Source organism: Herpailurus yagouaroundi, unplaced genomic scaffold (genome assembly GCF_014898765.1).
Source record: "Herpailurus yagouaroundi ecotype Mexico unplaced genomic scaffold, PumYag 216, whole genome shotgun sequence".
NCBI lineage: Eukaryota > Metazoa > Chordata > Mammalia > Carnivora > Felidae > Herpailurus > Herpailurus yagouaroundi.
The window spans coordinates 1671695-1688679 of record NW_024412447.1 but is presented as its reverse complement, the minus strand read 5'-3'; the positions used below and the strand labels follow the sequence as shown (position 1 = coordinate 1688679).

The 16985-nt window shown below is 53.8% G+C and overlaps 1 protein-coding gene across 4 annotated transcripts in view; it reads left to right on the top strand.

The window, feature by feature from the left end:
- Positions 1-16985, top strand: part of SNX8 (sorting nexin 8) — a 69531-nt gene that overhangs the window by 45423 nt on the left and 7123 nt on the right. For 2 of the 4 annotated variants that reach the window (XM_040455723.1, XM_040455722.1), the window contains exons 1-6: positions 9570-9747; positions 10020-10210; positions 12926-13043; positions 13307-13428; positions 15263-15343; positions 16530-16690. In XM_040455723.1, coding sequence (XP_040311657.1) covers positions 9585-9747; positions 10020-10210; positions 12926-13043; positions 13307-13428; positions 15263-15343; positions 16530-16690 — 836 coding nt within the window. In that variant the 5' untranslated portion in view covers positions 9570-9584. Of the gene's footprint in view, positions 1-9569; positions 9748-10019; positions 10211-12925; positions 13044-13306; positions 13429-15262; positions 15344-16529; positions 16691-16985 lie in introns of those variants that run through there. The other 2 variants (XM_040455725.1, XM_040455724.1) reach the window with 1 other exon arrangement.

Below are 16985 nucleotides of genomic sequence, written 5' to 3'. Positions count from 1 at the left end.
CCGGGACCTCGTGGGAGTGGGTCCCAGTGCGTGTCCTCCCGTGTCCGCGAGTCTGACGACCCTGGGGCCTCGTGGGAGTGGGATCCTACAGTGTCCGTCCTTCCGTGTGTGGTTTGTGTCACTCAGCCTCCCGCCCTCTGTGTTGACGCACGTGGCGGCCGGTGCTAGGATTTCCTTGCTTGTTAAGGCTGAGTGATAGTCCATCGTGTGGCCGGACCACACTGTGGTAGTCTGTCGGTGGACGCGTGGGTCGCTTCCATCTCTCGGCTGCCGGGAATCCTGCCGCCGCGAACGTGGGCGAGCGGGTGTCTCTTCGGGTCCTGCTTCCGGTTCTTCTGGGGATAGACCGGAAGCGGGATCGCTGGTCACGTGTGATTCTGTTTCGTGAGGACCTGCCCCGCGTTTTGCCTAAGCAGGGCACTGTCCGTCTCCGCCTCCGCGTCCAGGGCGTCCGGTCCCTCCGCGTCCTTGCCCACACTTACTTCCTGACTTTGGATACTAGCCGTCGTACCCCTCAGTGTCTGGTCAAGCCCAGCAGCGGACCCTGATGCATGTGCCATCTCTCGCCGGTCCCGGTCCCACGTGCTGGTGAGCCAGCAGCCGAGGACGGCAGTAGGGACAGATCCGCGTGGTGGTAGAACGGTGAACTTGGGGGCCATCAGAACGCAACTTCCCGCCCACCGTGCTGCTAAACTCAGATGGCAGGAAGCTTCCTCCCTGGCTGCCTTTGGAGGACACGTGACCTGCCACGGTGGAGAAAGCCCTTTACCCCCCCAGGGCTCTCTGCAAGCAGTGAGACCCGGGGGTGGGCCGAGCTGGGGCATAGTTGGGGTATCTGCGGGTGCTTGGTGCTGTCCCTCCACGGTGGGGCGGCTGGCCGGGCTCGGTGCAGCCTCCTGTGTGTGTGCAGGGTCCCCTGGTCTGTGACTTCTGCGTTGGTCAGCATTTGCCGGGGCTTGCTTTCATGAAGTGAGGGTGTGCGTGACTGCATGCTCATTGGACAACTCTTGTTGGTTTCCCGAAGCTTCGGCCTGTGGCGGGTGAGGAAGGGCCCCTGCTGCTGGGGGCTGTCCGGACGCAGAGGGGCTGGACCTCTCCGGGGGCGTGCCCGTGGCAGGACTGCTGCCCAGAGGCTCTGATGGAAATACGGGGGGGAAGGACAGTGGGCTTTGTGTGACGTTTCATTGCTTTTCGTTTGTGGATAGCTGGCTTGGAGAATCCCAGAATTTCGGAGCCGGACACGTTGAATGCTGCTCACTGACCGTTTCCCTGTGTGCGCTGCAGAGCGGCAGAGGCCCACGCCGGGGGTCCCGCGGCGCGCCGGTGGCTGGCTTGGGAGTGACGCCACTCCCCATCAGTGCCTGTTCCTTCAACACCTGCCAGGCTGTCTTACAGTCACCTGGAGCCAGCACATCTCTGTCGGGTAGCGAGGTGTCCCCCGGGGTGGAGACTGGGCCTCATCCCTGCCACCCGTGGGGCCTCGCTCCACGGGCCAGCCTGGATCACGGCCCCGAACACCTATTGCTACGGGCAGTTGGTTCTGCCTTTTAGTCCACAGATGCACGAAGGTGGTTCGGAGTGGAGCACGGTAATCCCGAAGGGAGGCAGGGGCTTACTCACTGATTTCTAGCAGGTAGTTACTTTGAGCTCTGGTGTCTCATTTCCCACAAGGGCCGCTGGGGCAGTGTGGAATCAGCCCGAGGCGCTGAGCCTCCGGGTCTGAGAGCCGCTTCCTTCCAGCTTCTCTCGGACCGTGAGTGGCATTTCAAGGCAAGGCTTTGAACTGGGTTCTGGGTTGAGTCCAAACCCCGTGGTTGAGCGGTTGTGTGTCAGAAGGGTTGGAGCAGAGAGGGAGCACCGCTAGAGAGACCTCTGAGGGTTTGTTGCCGACGAGGGCCTGGCCCTGGGCAGGCAGCCTTACCCCTGCATTTTACTGGTGGTAAGTGGTTAGCTCGGAGGGGGTTGCTTGCCGGGCACGCACTGCTAGGAAATGAGAGACTGGGTGTCAACACACACCCGTCTGAGGTCAAAACCCATCCTTTGTCCGGAGCCTTTCAGTATGGGGCCTCGCTGCCTCTCTTGGAAACTGTTACCTGTGGGGGCGGGGTGGGTGGGTGTGCAATTTGTTGTCCATCTGATAAGGGTATTAAGTCCTGTCAGTGAACTTGACATTTACTCCTACAGAAAACCAGACCCTTTCTCCCTGAATTTCTGCCCTTTCCACCTTTCTCCCTGAATTTCTGCCCTTTCCACGGTGTGTGGTCTGTTGCATGACAGGTTAGCTGATCTGGAATGATCTGTTTTCCTTCTTAAACATTTCAAAAGACATGTCCCAGTTTAGGAAACTGATACTTGGAATCATAGCTTTCTTGAGATTAAAACTTTTCCGGGGCGCCTGGGTGGCGCAGTCGGTTAAGCGTCCGACTTCAGCCAGGTCACGATCTCGCGGTCCGTGAGTTCGAGCCCCGCGTCGGGCTCTGGGCTGATGGCTCAGAGCCTGGAGCCTGTTTCCGATTCTGTGTCTCCCTCTCTCTCTGCCCCTCCCCCGTTTATGCTCTGTCTCTCTGTCCCAAAAATAAATAAACATTGAAAAAAAATTTAAAAAAAAATATACAAAAGTTATTAAAAAAAAAAAAAAAAAAAAAACTTTTCCAGGGCCACCTGAGTGGCTCGGTCGGTTAAGCGTCCGACTTTGGCTCAGGTCATGACCTCACGGCTCGTGGGTTTGAGCCCCACGTCGTGCTCTGTGCTGACAGCTCAGAGCCTGGATCCTGCTTCGGGTTCTGTGTCTCCCTCCCTCTCTGCCCCTCCCCTGCCTGCGCTTGCTCGCTCTCTCAAAAATAAATAAACATTAAAATTTTTTTTTTTTTGAAATTTCGACGAGAGGGGGCACGTTGGTGGCTTAGTTGGTTAAGTGTCCAGCTCTTGGTTTAGGCTCCGGTCATGATCTCACAGTTCGTGAGTTTGAGTCCTGCCATCAGGCTCTGTGCTGACAGTGTGGAGCCTGCTTGGGATTCTGTCTCCCCCTCCACCCTCTCTCCCTCTCTCTCTGCCCTTCCTTTGGTCACTCTTTCTCATTCAGAATAAATAAAATATAAAAAAAAAAAAAAAAAAGGAAAATAGAAGCTTGGACAACATGGTGACCCCGTTAACAAAAGTAACAATAAAATGTACCTTTTGGGTTCTGACTTTTTTTTTTTTTTAATTTTTTTCTTCAACGTTTATTTATTTTTGGGACAGAGAGAGACAGAGCATGAACGGGGGAGGGGCAGAGAGAGAGGGAGACACAGAATCGGAAACAGACTCCAGGCTCTGAGCCATCAGCCCAGAGCCTGACGCGGGGCTCGAACCCACGGACCGCGAGATCGTGACCTGGCTGAAGTCGGACGCCTAACCGACTGCGCCACCCAGGCGCCCCCTGACTTTTAAATATATGTGTGTGTGTGTGTGTGTGTGTGTGTGTGTGTGTGTGTGTGTGTGTGTATTTCTTTCAAAGAGTGCGAGCGTGAGTGGGGGGGAAAGAGAGACAGAATGTCAAGCAGGCGCCATATTCAGCTTGGAACCTGATGTAGGGCTTGATCCCACAACCCTGGGATCGTGACCTGAGCTGAAATCAAGAGTTGGACGCTCAACTGACTGAGCCCCCAGGCGCCCCTGGGTTCTGACTTTTAGATTCTCTTGTGGTCAGAGTTCAGGTTCTTCAGCAGCCTGTGGTCCTTTGGTAATCATTACTGAGCTAATATGTCTTAGATTGGCTTACTTGACCCATCAGGAAGAGAACAAAATCAGTACATGCTTGGTGCTTCCCAAATTTTCTTTCCCTCGTTACTTTTATCTTTCCTCTGTTCTTCCGTTATTACCTTGTTTTGCATCAAGTAGGTATTTTCTAGTGTACGGTTTAAATTCCCTTGTTTCGGTTACTATATCATTCCTGTTATTTTCTTAGTGATTGCCCTGGGAGTACACGTCAACATGTTAACGTGTAACAATCTTGCTTGGATTAGTACAAGTTTAATTTCAGTGGCGTGTAGAAATCTTGCTCCCTTACAGCTCCCTTCCTCTCCCCATTCTGTTATCAGCTGTGCAGATTGTTTCCATATAAACTGTACGCTCCTCAAAACAGATTTATGATGACTGCCTCATACGTTGTCTTTTAAGTCACCCAGAAAAACTTACGGATAAGTTTCTACTGCCTTTCGTATTTACCACTGCAGTCACCTTTACTGGCGTTCTTTCTTTCCACACGTGGATTTGTCTCTCGGAAGGAACAACACGACTGCTAGTGCAGAAGTGAATTGGCTGCTTTTAGTCATCTGGGGTGTCTTATTTTCTCCTTCGGTTTGCAAGGATAGTTTTGCTGGTTGTAGAATTCTCGGTTGACTGTTCTGTCTTCTGGCGCTTTGCATGTGCCATCGCACTGCCTTGCGGCCTCCGTGGCTTCTGAGAAGTGAGCTGTTCGTCTTGCCCGGTTGCTGATCTCCTGGTGCTTTCAAGAGTTTCTCTTGGTCTCTGGACACAGAATGGTGCAGTTTGAACCACGCAGTTGTGACCTGTCTAGTTGTGAATCTCCCTGACTTTATCTTGGGTGGGTTTTTTTGGGTTCCTGGATTTTAAAAATCAAATTTGGGAAAAATTTGGCAGTTCATTCACCTATTCTTCCTGATCCTCTCTCCTGGGCCGCTCATGTTGATGATGATGGTACAGCCGGTGGTGTTGGTACAGTCGGTTTTGTTGTTGGTGCAGTCGGTGATGTTGGTACAGGTTGCTGAGGGGCTGTTCGTTCTTCTTCAGTCTGTTTTCTTTCTGTCCTCCACACCGGACAGTCTCAGTTGACCTGTCTTCAGGTTTGCTGATTCTTCCCTCTGCCCACTCAGATCTGCTATTGAACCTTGCTTGTGAATTTTCCATTTTGTTTGTTGAGCTCCTTGACTCCAGAATCTTTTCCTGCTCCTCTTGTACAATTTTGGTCTGTTTATCCATATTTTCTATTGCTGGGACTGCTCTCCTCCTTTGCATTAGTTCTTTATTTTATTATTATTTTTAGTGTTTTCATTTATTTTTGAGAGACAGAGCATGAGCAGGGGAGGGGCAGAGAGAGAGGGAGACACAGAATCTGAAGCAGGATCCAGGCTCTCCTAAAGTCGGACGCTCAACCGACTGAGCCACCCAGGCGCCCCTCCTTCAGTTCTGTCGAATGAGTTCAATGCCTGGCCTTTCTTGGACAGTTTCTGGTGGTGGTTTTTCCCTGTGTTTGGCTGTACTGTCTTACATCTTTGAGTGTCTTGTAAACTTCAGTTGTGAACCTGACAGTTTAAATAATATAACGTGACAGCTCTGGGGAAATCACGTTTTCCTCCTTCCCCAAGGTGTTGCTGCCGACCATTGTAGATTTATTTAATGACCTCTCAGAACGAATTCTGTAAAGTTTCTCGTGTGAGTTGTGTGTGGCTGCTCTAACAAAGCCGCACACATGGGGTGGCTTGAAACAACAGGAACGTGTTGCCTCCCAGCCCTGGAGGCCCCATGTCTGAGATCCAGGCACGGGCAGGGCTGCACTCCCTCTGAACCCTGTAGGGGAGGGTCCTTCCTGCCTCTCCCAGCATGTGGTTGAGGCTGCCAAGGTGTTCTTGGTCTCTGGCCTTGTCCCTTTGGTCTCTGCCTCCGTTGCCATGTGCCCACCCCCGCGTGTCGGGTGCCTCTGGGTCTTTGTGTGGTCTTCCCTTTTCTTATGACAACTGCAGCCATACTGGAGGAAGGGCCTCCCTACTCCCGTATAACCTCAATTTCGCTAATTATTGCATCAATAAATGTGCCCGGGATTGCCACAGACCTTCAATTCCCAGTGTCCTCAAAGAGCTGGTTCTGACCATTTTTGCTTCTGTAGAAGAGAGGACTCTTCCATTTACTGATGTTGCCTTTTAAATTTTTTTTTTTTGTCAACGTTTATTTATTTTTGGGACAGAGAGAGACAGAGCATGAACGGGGGAGGGGCAGAGAGAGAGGGAGACACAGAATCGGAAACAGGCTCCAGGCTCTGAGCCATCAGCCCAGAGCCTGACGCGGGGCTCGAACTCCCGGACCGCGAGATCGTGACCTGAGCCGAAGTCGGACGCTCAACCGACTGCGCCACCCAGGTGCCCTGATGTTGCCTTTTATATTTAAGGCTTGTAGAATTGTCATTACCTGCCATACAACTCACTCATTTAAGGTGTACAATACAGCGTCGTTGGTGTGTTCACTGGGTCGTGCACCCATCGCCATGATCACCTCTGGAGCATTTTATCGTCTCCCCGAGAAACCCCCTATTTTCCAGTAGTCACTGCTCATTTCTCCAGGCGTTGCCCCCCCTGCCCCCAGCTCCAGGCAGGCATCCGTTTGCTTTGTTTCTGTAGGTTTGCCTCTTCTGGAGATTTCCTGTGGACGGACTCATCCCCTGCATGGATTAGTTCACTTCCCCTGAGGTTTTCAAGGTTTACCCATCTTGTAGTGTGAACCTGTTCTTCATTCCTTTCCATGGCGGAAGGAGTCTGTTGTATGGATGAACCACTTTTATTTATCCCCTCACCGTTGATGGGTGCTTGGGGTTCTCCACTCCTTGGCTCTCACACCTGGTGCTGCTGTGGGCATTTGTCTCCAGGTCTCTGTGTGGGCACATGTTTTCATCTGGCTTGGGTGTATTTCCAGGAGGGGAGCTGCTGGGTCATATAGCGGCTCTGCCTCTGACACCGAGGAAGTGGCCGACTGTTTTTGCCTCGCGTAAGCCTCTGCCAGCATGAGCGAGACTTTTCTGCACCCTTGCCAATGCTCACTGGTCTTTTTTTTTTTTTTTTTAATTAGAGCCGTCACAGTGGGTGGTATCTCACTGTGGCTGTGATTTGCATTTCCGTGCCGGTTAATGGTGTTGAGAATCTTTTTATGTGCTTACTGGCCACTGGTATATCTTTGGAGGGATGTGTATGCAAATGCTTTGCCCATTTTAAAATTGGGTTATTTCTCTCTCTGTCTCTCTTTTTTTTTCTAGTGCGTTGTAAGAGTTCTTTGTATATTTCAGATACCAGTACCTTCTCAGATACATGATTTGCACATCTTTTCTCTGATAAAAATGTTCTTTCTCCATTACCTTTTAACTTATTTCCTGTTTTTCCACATATTCTGTGCTCTAGTTACCTAAGACTTTGTTTTCCCCCCAGACATGCTACCTTTCACTCGTGAAAGTGTAGTAAATATCAGTAAATAGTCATTCAGCCAGCTTTCCTTCAGTGCCCTTCTAAGTGCCAGGCTCCCCCACAGCCAGCATGCATCCAGAGCAAAGCTGAGGGCGTCTGTGTCCCCCGAGTTCGTGTCCTGGTGCTGTGTCTGGGCCCCCTGGCTCATTACCTGGGTGCTATTAAAGTTAAGTCACGGTGTATTCCAGTTCGCCCTGGAGTTTGGATCCTCATAGATTGTGCCCGGCAGTGGGAAGGAACACTTGGTAGCCACGAGCTGAATGGGTACTGCTGAGCCCAGTGTCTCTGTGTTGTTTGTCACTCACTTGAGTGAGTACTTGAGACACACGTGCTGTCTCGTTGACCCAGGGTATGTGTGGTCCCTGGAGACTGGGTCAGCGCAGTTCTAAGGCCACCAGAATAGTTTCACATGGAAAGGGGCTGGGTTTTAGGATGGGAGAACAGGTACTGTGTGAAGCTGTGGTCTCCACATTTTGGCCATTAAGATATTGGGGACTCTTGATGTACACATACCTCATACACATATATACACATGTACACACATTCATGCAATATATGCACACCATGTACGTATATGGTCGTGCACGCGCTCACTACTCACACTTTTATACACACACTTGCAAATACACACCTGTACACATGTACACCCCTGTATATACACACACATACTCATGTACATGTGCATTGATACACATACAGACTCATGTATGTATATACTCATACACACTAATGTTCACATACATACACACCCATGTACACACACACTCACATGCTTATATACACTCGCACATACACTTGAACACATGTACATCCCCCCATCTACACACTCGTGCACATGTGCATTGATACACATACATACCCATGTACACATATACACAGTAGTGTATACACATGTACACACACATGTACGTACCCCCCATATACACATAAACTCACACACACTCAAGTTCACACACATACATACCCACGTACATATATACTCTTACACACACACACTCAGGTATATACACACACTTGCACACACATTTATACACATGTACACACACACTTGTATACACATATACTCGTGTACATATATTCACCCACTCGTACACATACACAGTTGCACATGTAATACGCGTGCAAATATATGCACACATATCTATACACACATGTTTTAGTAAGTTACATGCATGCACTACTCTAATATTATGTTACATGTGTTATGATATCACAAGAATATAAGTTTGAAAAGAAGGGAACAAAATGCAAATAGAATTATTAATATTTTCTTCTTGCGCCCTGGTGGATTGTTTTGACCCTAGGATATGTGCCCTCACTTGGGAGCTTACTGCTTGTAGAGCACATAATAATTTAGTTTTCGTGTGGACTTTTTTTTTTTAATTTTTTTTTCAACGTTTTTAATTTATTTTTGGGACAGAGAGAGACAGAGCATGAACGGGGGAGGGGCAGAGAGAGAGGGAGACACAGAATCGGAAATAGGCTCCAGGCTCCGAGCCATCAGCCCAGAGCCTGACGCGGGGCTCGAACCCACGGACCGCGAGATCGTGACCTGGCTGAAGTGGGACGCTTAACCGACTGCGCCACCCAGGCGCCCCTCGTGTGGACTTTTTATGAGGCCCTTGGGGTTCCCAAGTAAGCATTAAGGCCTTAGTTTATTTTTTTTCTTAAGCTTTAAGGTCAATTAAAAGCAGCTACGTTTTAAATTCTAAAATGCTGAGTAATTTCAGAGATGATAGTAATCTGGCCATTAATTCTGTTTAGAATGTAAACCAGAATCTTAAAGTGTTATTTTAAGAAGTAAATCATAAAAAAGCGAAACAACCACGTTGTAGAAAATTTTGAAAAAGAAAAAAAATGTACACTTTGTTGTGGTTATTTATAGCAATAGCAATGTTGATCAGACTTGACCCCCTCTCCCGCTATGGGATACCTTTGTTATGTACGTAGCGTATGTACGTATACATATATTTTAACATTTGTCTTGAGAGAGCACGAGAGCATGCGTGCTTGGGCAGGGGAGGGCAGAGAGAGGGAGAGAGAATCTCAAGTAGACTCCACACTCAGCACAGAGCCTGATGCAGGGCTTGATCCCATGACCCTGGGATCATAACCTGAGCCGAAACTGAGTCGGACACTCCACCAACTGAGCCTCCCAGGAGCCCCTATTACAGGTTTTAACTGAAAAGAACTCTTCTTCTTTCAAACTCTGTACTAAAAGCCAAACTGACTTTTTCCTGTGACTTCTGTGTTTTTTAGCCTGTAATCTCTCGGACCTGTGTTTTGCTGCCTTGTGAGTGATGTGTAAGGAAGCTGAGGTTTGAGGGCCCAATTCTTTGACTTGTGTGATCAGGAACCATGGCTCGAAGCAAGATATGGGTTTTTACCTGCGTGGAATTGGAATCGTTGCTTTGGCACGTGATGTCATGCGTGTTCACTGTGGAAACAGTGGGAGAGAGAAATTCTACGGCTCTTAGTTTTAACCTTTTCAACTCTAGACAAAAGGAGGGCTCTTTTGCACGTAACTTGTGAATAGTTCACTTTCTTCTGTTCCCAGGTTGAAAACTAGATCTGACTGGTCCTGGAAAGGGGGGTGTGTCTGCTGATTCACGAGCGGGTGGACGCCTCGTGGCGTGGGGACTTTTCGGGGCACAAGCTCCGCGGCCTGAATGAACGGGGGTGATGTGGCCACGGTCCACGTGTGAAGCTGGCACGTGGCGGGGGCAGGCCCGCCGTGGCAGCCTCTGCTTCCGAGCAGCCGTTTTTATTGGCCGGTCGCCTTGTCCCCTCCAGACTTGCCAGCGCCCCAGGTCAGCGAGTGGAGGGACCCACACCCCAGTCGAATGCAGATGCCGCAGGGGAACCCGCTGCTGCTTTCGTACACCCTGCAGGAGTTGCTGGCCAGGGACACCGTGCAGGTGGAGCTCATTCCCGAGAAGAAGGGCCTCTTCCTAAAGCATGTGGAATACGAGGTTTCCAGCCAGGTAAGGGGCAGAGCGCGCGCGCGCGCGTGTGTGTGTGTGTGTGTGTGCGTGCGTGCGTGTGTGCGTGCGTGTGTGTGTGTGTGTGTGTGTGTTGGGAGGAGGTGGGAAGGGGCGGGGACACGTTAGGGCAGGGGTATGAGGCGGAGAAGGACTGCAGAGAGTCTGCGCTGGGCTTAAAGGTGAGACCCAAAACTCGACGCTCAGAGCCAGGGTGCCCAACAGACGTCTTCAGAGCCTGCGTGTGCGTGTCCCTGGGTCCTGTTCTGGCTCAGCCACACCCCTAGCCCAGCCCGCTCCCCTCTTCCCTGCGTCTGGGATGCTGCTTCGTAGGAGCTCACTCGTCTTCTGAGCACCAGGTGCGGGCACACGCCGGCCTGGGAGTGGTTTTGTAGTAACTGGGAAATCCTGAGGATAGAGTGGGGGCTTCCGGCAGCGAATCCAGTTTGGAGGGCAGGACTGGTGTGTCCACCTCATCCCCGCTAAGGACGCCATCTGACCTGTTCTCCTGCCCGCCGATATCGAACTTCACGAGGCGTCTGGCACCAGGACTGCGAGTCTGCGTGGAGCACAGTGATATCCCTGTCCCTCTGTCTGTCCTCTTTCTAAATCCCGGTGCCGTTAGAATAAATACTGGGGGCGGGTGTGTGTGTCTGTTCTCTTTCTGTATCCCAGTGCTGTTAGGATAAACATTGGTGGGGGGAGGGATTTATTCTTCAGAAACTGAGGAGTAAGTCATTGACAAGCCGGCAGCATCCTGGGTCTTGTGCAGCCCCTCTGTGTCAGGGAGAGATGTGCAGGGACAGGTAGAGCAGGGCCCCACCGGTGAGAGGGCCGCCCTGGTGACGGGGCCCCGCCACTGTCAGGCTTCGGTCGTCATCCAGGGAGGAAGTGCGTTTTCCGAACCGAACGGCCGTGTGCCTGTGCCATGGGAATCCAGAATCACAGGGTGGTTTCTTTCTTTCCTTTTTTTTTTTTTTTTTAATGTTTTTATTTATTTTTGAGAGAGAAGGAGTGAGCAGGGGAGGGGCAGAGAGAGAGGAGAGAGAGAGAATCCCAGGGAGGCTCTGCAGTCAGTGCAGAGTGCTCGAACTCATGAAATGTGAGATCTTAACCGGAGTCGAAGTCAGGATGGACCCTTAACTGACTGAGCCACCCAGGTGCCGCTGTATTTTTTGTTTTTTTTTTTTAATGTTTTCATTTATTTTTGAGAGAGAGCAGGGGAGGGGCAGAGAGAGAGGGGGACAGAGGATCCAAAGCAGGCTCCAGGCTCTGTGCTGTCAGCACAGAGCCCAATGTGGGGCTTTATCCTGTGAAACGAGAGATCATGACCTGAGCCAAAGTCGAACCAACTGAGCCACCTGGGCGCCCCAGGAATCACAGGGTTTTTGTTTCATGGTGTTTCCAAGCTGCGGTCACCGAGGCCTGTGAGTAAACTTAGTTCTCCCATGCCCGTGGGTGCCATTCCCCCAGGTGACGGCGCATCAGAGGGGCATGAGGTTGGGCTTCTGGCCTTTTCTGTCTCAGTAACGTAATTCCTTAAGCGCATGTGTCGTCTCGTAAGGAGGCAGCCCTGCCAGGCGGAGGGATCAGCCTGCAGGTGTTCAGGCAGAGGGGCCACGCGTTTTGTCCTGCATCCCGCTCTCCAGAGGCTGGGGCAGATCCAGAGGGGGCGCAACACGTGCAGTCCCCAGCACGTGGCACAACTGACTTGTGTTTTTTTCATGTAGCATGTTTAATTTTTTTGTAGACTTTAGGGGGTAGTTTTAGATTCACCGCAACGTTGAGCTGAATGGGCAGAGATTTCCCATAATTCCCCGCTCCCCCCCCCAGACTCCCCCGTTATCGGTGTCCCCCAGATGGTGGATTTGTCACAGCCGGTGACCCCACACTGACACGCTGTTATCACCTGGAGTCCATGGTTCACGGGAGGGTCCCTCTGGGTGGGTGCACGTTCTGTGGGTTTGGGCGAACGTGGGACGGCAGGTGTCCACCGTCCCGTGTCCCTCGCGCTGTTCGCCGCCCTAAAAGTGCTCTGTGTTCCCCCTGCTCCTCCCTCCGCCCTGAGCCCAGGCAGCCCCCATCTTCTGCCTGCGCAGCTCCGCCTCTTCCAGGACGTCCTGTCGTTGGAATCACCCGGCCTCTCTCACTCCGCAGTATCATTTACCACCAGGGCAGCTTGTATACTTCCCAGGCTAGCGGCTCGTGCGCGTCCATCGCGTGGGCCCTTCCAGTAGGTCCAGGTCGCGCCTCTGTCGCGTGGATCCCTCGTGGCACCCGCGGTTTTATCTGCCACGGGGCAGACGGACTTGCAGTCGGACGTCCGTTCCGTCCGCCCCCCTCGTCGGGGTCTGGTCTGCGTCGACCGCTGGGCCCGGGACTCTGTCGCGCCGGTGTTGGGGCGTGTGTGGGAGGACGGCCCCGGCCCCCAGTGGGGAAGGCCTCCGGTCCGAGCGCTGCCTTTGAGGGTGGGGTGGGTGCCGGCTTCGCGGCTGAGCGCTCCGTGAAGACCGCGGTGGGGGCTGGACGTGAGGCCCGAGCCGCGCGGTGCCGGGAGGGAGGAGGGCGCCCGTCCTTGCCGTGGAGGCCCCGTGAGCGGGGATGAGGCCCCGCGTCGCGCGGGTTCCGTCTCGGGGTGGGGGGGATGGGAGGGAGGGGAGCGCTGACCCGGGGAGGTTTCCGGCGTCCGGCGTGAGCGCGGGCCCTCTTGTCTTCTAGCGCTTCAGGTCCTCCGTGTACAGACGGTACAACGACTTCGTGGTTTTCCACGAGATGCTGCTGCAGAAGTTCCCCTACCGCATGGTGCCGGCCCTTCCGCCCAAGAGAGTGCTGGGAGGTAGAGCGGGCTCGGGCGGGGGCCGGGGCGCCCGGTGCGAGACGTGCGCGGGAAGGCCGGGGCCAGCTAGGGTGGGTGCCGCGGACCCCCTCGTTCCCCACTGGTGGCGCCCAGCGCTCACGCTGGGGACCGGAGAGGGGCGGCTACTGTGGGCTACGACAGAAGGGACCCGGGCTTTCCCGTCACGTTTCCAGATGGTCGGGGTCAGGGGGGCGGGGGGCGCGGCGCAGGCTGCCGGCCGACCCCTTGCTCTCGGTCTGCAGCTGACCGCGAGTTCATTGAGGCCCGGCGCAGGGCCCTGAGGCGCTTCATTAACCTGGTGGCCCGGCACCCCCCGTTCTCCGAGGACGTGGCCCTCCGGCTCTTCCTGTCCTTCAGTGGCCCGGTGAGTATCACTCTGCTGTGGGTGCGCCCCGAGTCTCCCCGCGTGAGTGGCGTTCCTAAGCGTGCTTGTTCTCCTGCCCTCCTCGTTTGGGGGCCCTCGGGGAGTCTGCTGCCCTCGTGGTGCCAGGAGTGACATCTGCTCTCCTCCCAGATCACGGGGGTGTAACGTTACGAGGCGCCCCTGGCTTTGGCTTGGCGGGATTTTGTGTACCCAGGTAGAGGGTTCTCTGCACGGTCGCCGTGGGCACTGAGGCTCGGTCACAGAGGCTCTGTTTGGGAGGGGTTACGGAAATGCTCGAGACCCCAGATCAGGATGAGCGATTTCTGGGAAGCGAAAAGAGCCACCTTAAGTACCACTGGAAGGCTGAGTTGAGTTATATATTTTCTTAATGTTTATTTTTGAGTGAGAGAGAGAGAGAGAGAGCACGCACACAAGGGAGGGGCAGAGAGAGAGGGGAACAGAGGATCCCAAGCAGGCTCCAGGCTCTGAACCTTCAGCACAGAGCCCAACACGGGGCTCCAACTCCCGAACCGTGAGATCGTGGCCTGAGCCGAAGTTGGACGCTTACCTGACTGAGCCCCCCAGGAGTCCCCTGAGCCGAGACTTTCTAGTGGAGCTGCAGCATAGACCTGCGTGCCGGGACTGTCTCCGCGTGGACGTTAGTTTCAGTTAGAAACCAGGCGGCCGTGGGCGTCCCTCTGCTGTCTTGCAGTGTCCTTGTTCACAGTTGTGGAGGAAGTCACTGCCTGGTCCCCAGGGCGGCCGGCTCCGCCTAGGAAGAGGGTGGGGTGGGGGTGGGGCTCCCTTCCCCAGGGACCTAGGAGGGGCTCGATCCCACACTCCCTTCCCCTGCAGGAAGATGAGACACACCGAGACCCTCCTTGAGAAGGCCGCTGGCTTTCCCTCTATGCCAGCCAGGGGTACCTGTCACCTTTGCCTCTTTTATGGGACCTAAAGCAGTCGTTCAGGGGACGTTTCTGTGACTGCCTGCCCTTGAGCTGGGAGTGTGGGTCTTCTGAACGCTGGGTGGGCAGGTTCCTTTAGAGCAGGGATCTTCATTCCCACAAGAGGAACGTGGTGGGACGTGGGAGCTGTACACGGCTCACGACAGGGGAGGGTGCTCCTGGACGTGGAGCCGGACGGCGCCCCCATTCTAGAGGCATGAGGCTCCTCTGACCCCTTGTTCTCACACAGGTAGAGTGTCCCTATGGCCTCCTTGACTCTTTTCTCTGGTAAAACGAGAGAATTGGGCCAGATGGTCTTCAGGGCCTCTCTGAAATTCTAGAATTCCTTGACCCACAAACAGCTGCATGTTAGGATCTTTGCCTGTGTTTCCCGTGGCTCTTTGTGGGTCCTTGACGTGGACTGCCACGGAGGCCTGCTGTCAGAGGGCCGGGCTGGACCCTGTGTGCTGCCCACCAGCTCTCCCGGGGCTCTGTGGGCCGGGGCCCGTGGGTCTGTGTGCAGGGAGGAAGAGACCTCGTCTTTGGTCCCTGTGCCCCACGTGGGTGGGACCTAGCGGATGTGACGAGCCCGACGGCAGCAGCACAGACGCCGTCCCTGCCGTGTGCGTGCGGTCTCCGTTTCCTGGAGACAGGTCTCCCCTCTGGAGCTGCTGTTAGGTCAGGCTTTCCTGTCTGTGGACGGCCGTCCTGAAGGTGGAGGTCAGTGGAGAAAAGTCCGGGAAGAGATTCTGGATACTTACGTGAGAGCAGATCCGTGGAAACCTGGCTCTCTGGAGGAAGGACTACATCCTGCCTTTCGCTGACTTAATGGGTCTCAGGCAGACGCTGCTGCGGCTGGTGGATGTGGCGTTTCTGTCTTCCTTTCGCAGGACGTGCAGAACAAGTTGAAGGAGTCGGCTCAGTGTGTTGGAGACGAGTTCATGAGCTGCAAGCTGGCTCCTCGGGCCAAGGTACCGCTCCCGCCGCCACACTCGCCCCCCCCCCCCCCCCCCGGGGGGGGCCCGGGGACCCGCCACCGCCCCGGGCCCCCTCCCCCGCGTGCTGGAGACGACACGAAGGCCCGCGGCGCGGTTTTCTCATCGGCTCTCCTTTCAGACAGCGGGTGTGCTGCCCATTTCCCAGATGGGGAGACAGGCTCAGAGAGGCTGTCGTCTGGCAAGGTCCCAGACTTCTGAGCGGCCTGCCCGGACGTGACCGAGGCTTTTTGTGATTCGGGCAGACACTGGCTTCGTCACTAGCTTCTCCGATTTCAGGGGAGTGATTGTCACATTGGTTTATTTTAAAATTTAGTCTGTTCTTTTTTTGAAAAAGAATTAAAGTAGCTGTTGGCTAGCTTTTTTCCTTTCCTTTTTTAAATTTTTTGATGTTTATTTTGAGAGAGAGCGAGCCAGAGCGATTGGTGAGGGGCAGAGAGAGGGAGAGAGAGGATCTCGAGCAGGCTCTGCATTGTCAGCACAGAGCCTGGCGTGGGGCTCGATCCCACACACCGCGAGGTCGTGACCTGAGCTGAAACCAAGAGTCGGACGCTTAGCTGACTGAACCCCTGGGCCGCCCTCCTTTCTTGTTCAACTGCTTCTCCGTACAGAAATACATGTAGCTTACCTTCATTTCATTCCCTAAGCAGCCTGTTTTCTAAGCATTATCTAGTTAATGTTACGGTAAACGATGGTTAATATTAACAGGTAGTTAACGGTAAAGCTGGTGAGAAGTTGATTCTTGGGGGAAAGTGAGGGCCCCTGGGAAGCCCTGCCTCGAGGGAAGGGTTAGGACTTTGTGATTGTCACTCTGAGCTTGAGGGTTAGTACTTGAAGGTTAGTACTTGAGGATTAGTACTTGACGGTTAGTACTTGAGGATTAGTACTTGAAGGTTAGTACAGGGGTGTGTTTCGGCAGGACGTCAGTTTGATCCGGCTTCAGCGGACACTAGGGGCCACTCCGCTTCGTGTCCGTGGTGTGTGGGTGATGATGGGCTGTTTCTTCCCTGGACCAGAAGGGAGGCCCAGCGAAGTGCCCCCGTGGCCTGGCGTCTGGGCTCACTGGCTGCTCAGTGGGTACCGTTCTTCCCCTGCCGACGGTCGTCTTTTCCCCAAGGCACTTCACGGCCAGTAACCCACGGCCTTCTCTCCTCCCTGTCAGGACTTCCTCCCAGCCGACATCCAGACTCAGTTCGCTGTCAGCCGGGAGCTCATTCGAAACATCTACAACAGCTTCCACAAGCTTCGCGACCGGGCCGAGCGGATTGCGTCGAGGGCCATCGACAATGCTGCTGACCTCCTCATCTTCGGGAAGGAGCTGAGGCAGGTGCCCCCAGCTCTGCAGGGCTCGGTCAGGTGGGGAGGGGCCTGCCGACGTCCAGGCAGAGGTGCTTGCCCAGAATCCCCTCCGTTCTGACCTGGTTCACTTTGGAAAGGGGAAGCAGAGAGTTGGGGAAATGGTCAGTGATGTTAGGAAGAAGAAAACTGAGGCATTTAGGCAGGGAAACGTGGATCCCTCAATACGTGAGTGTGCACCACTATGTCACACGTGTGTCACATGTATGTCACACGTTCTCCCCAGGTCGGGACTAGATCTGAGAAGGGGTCGATTTCACTT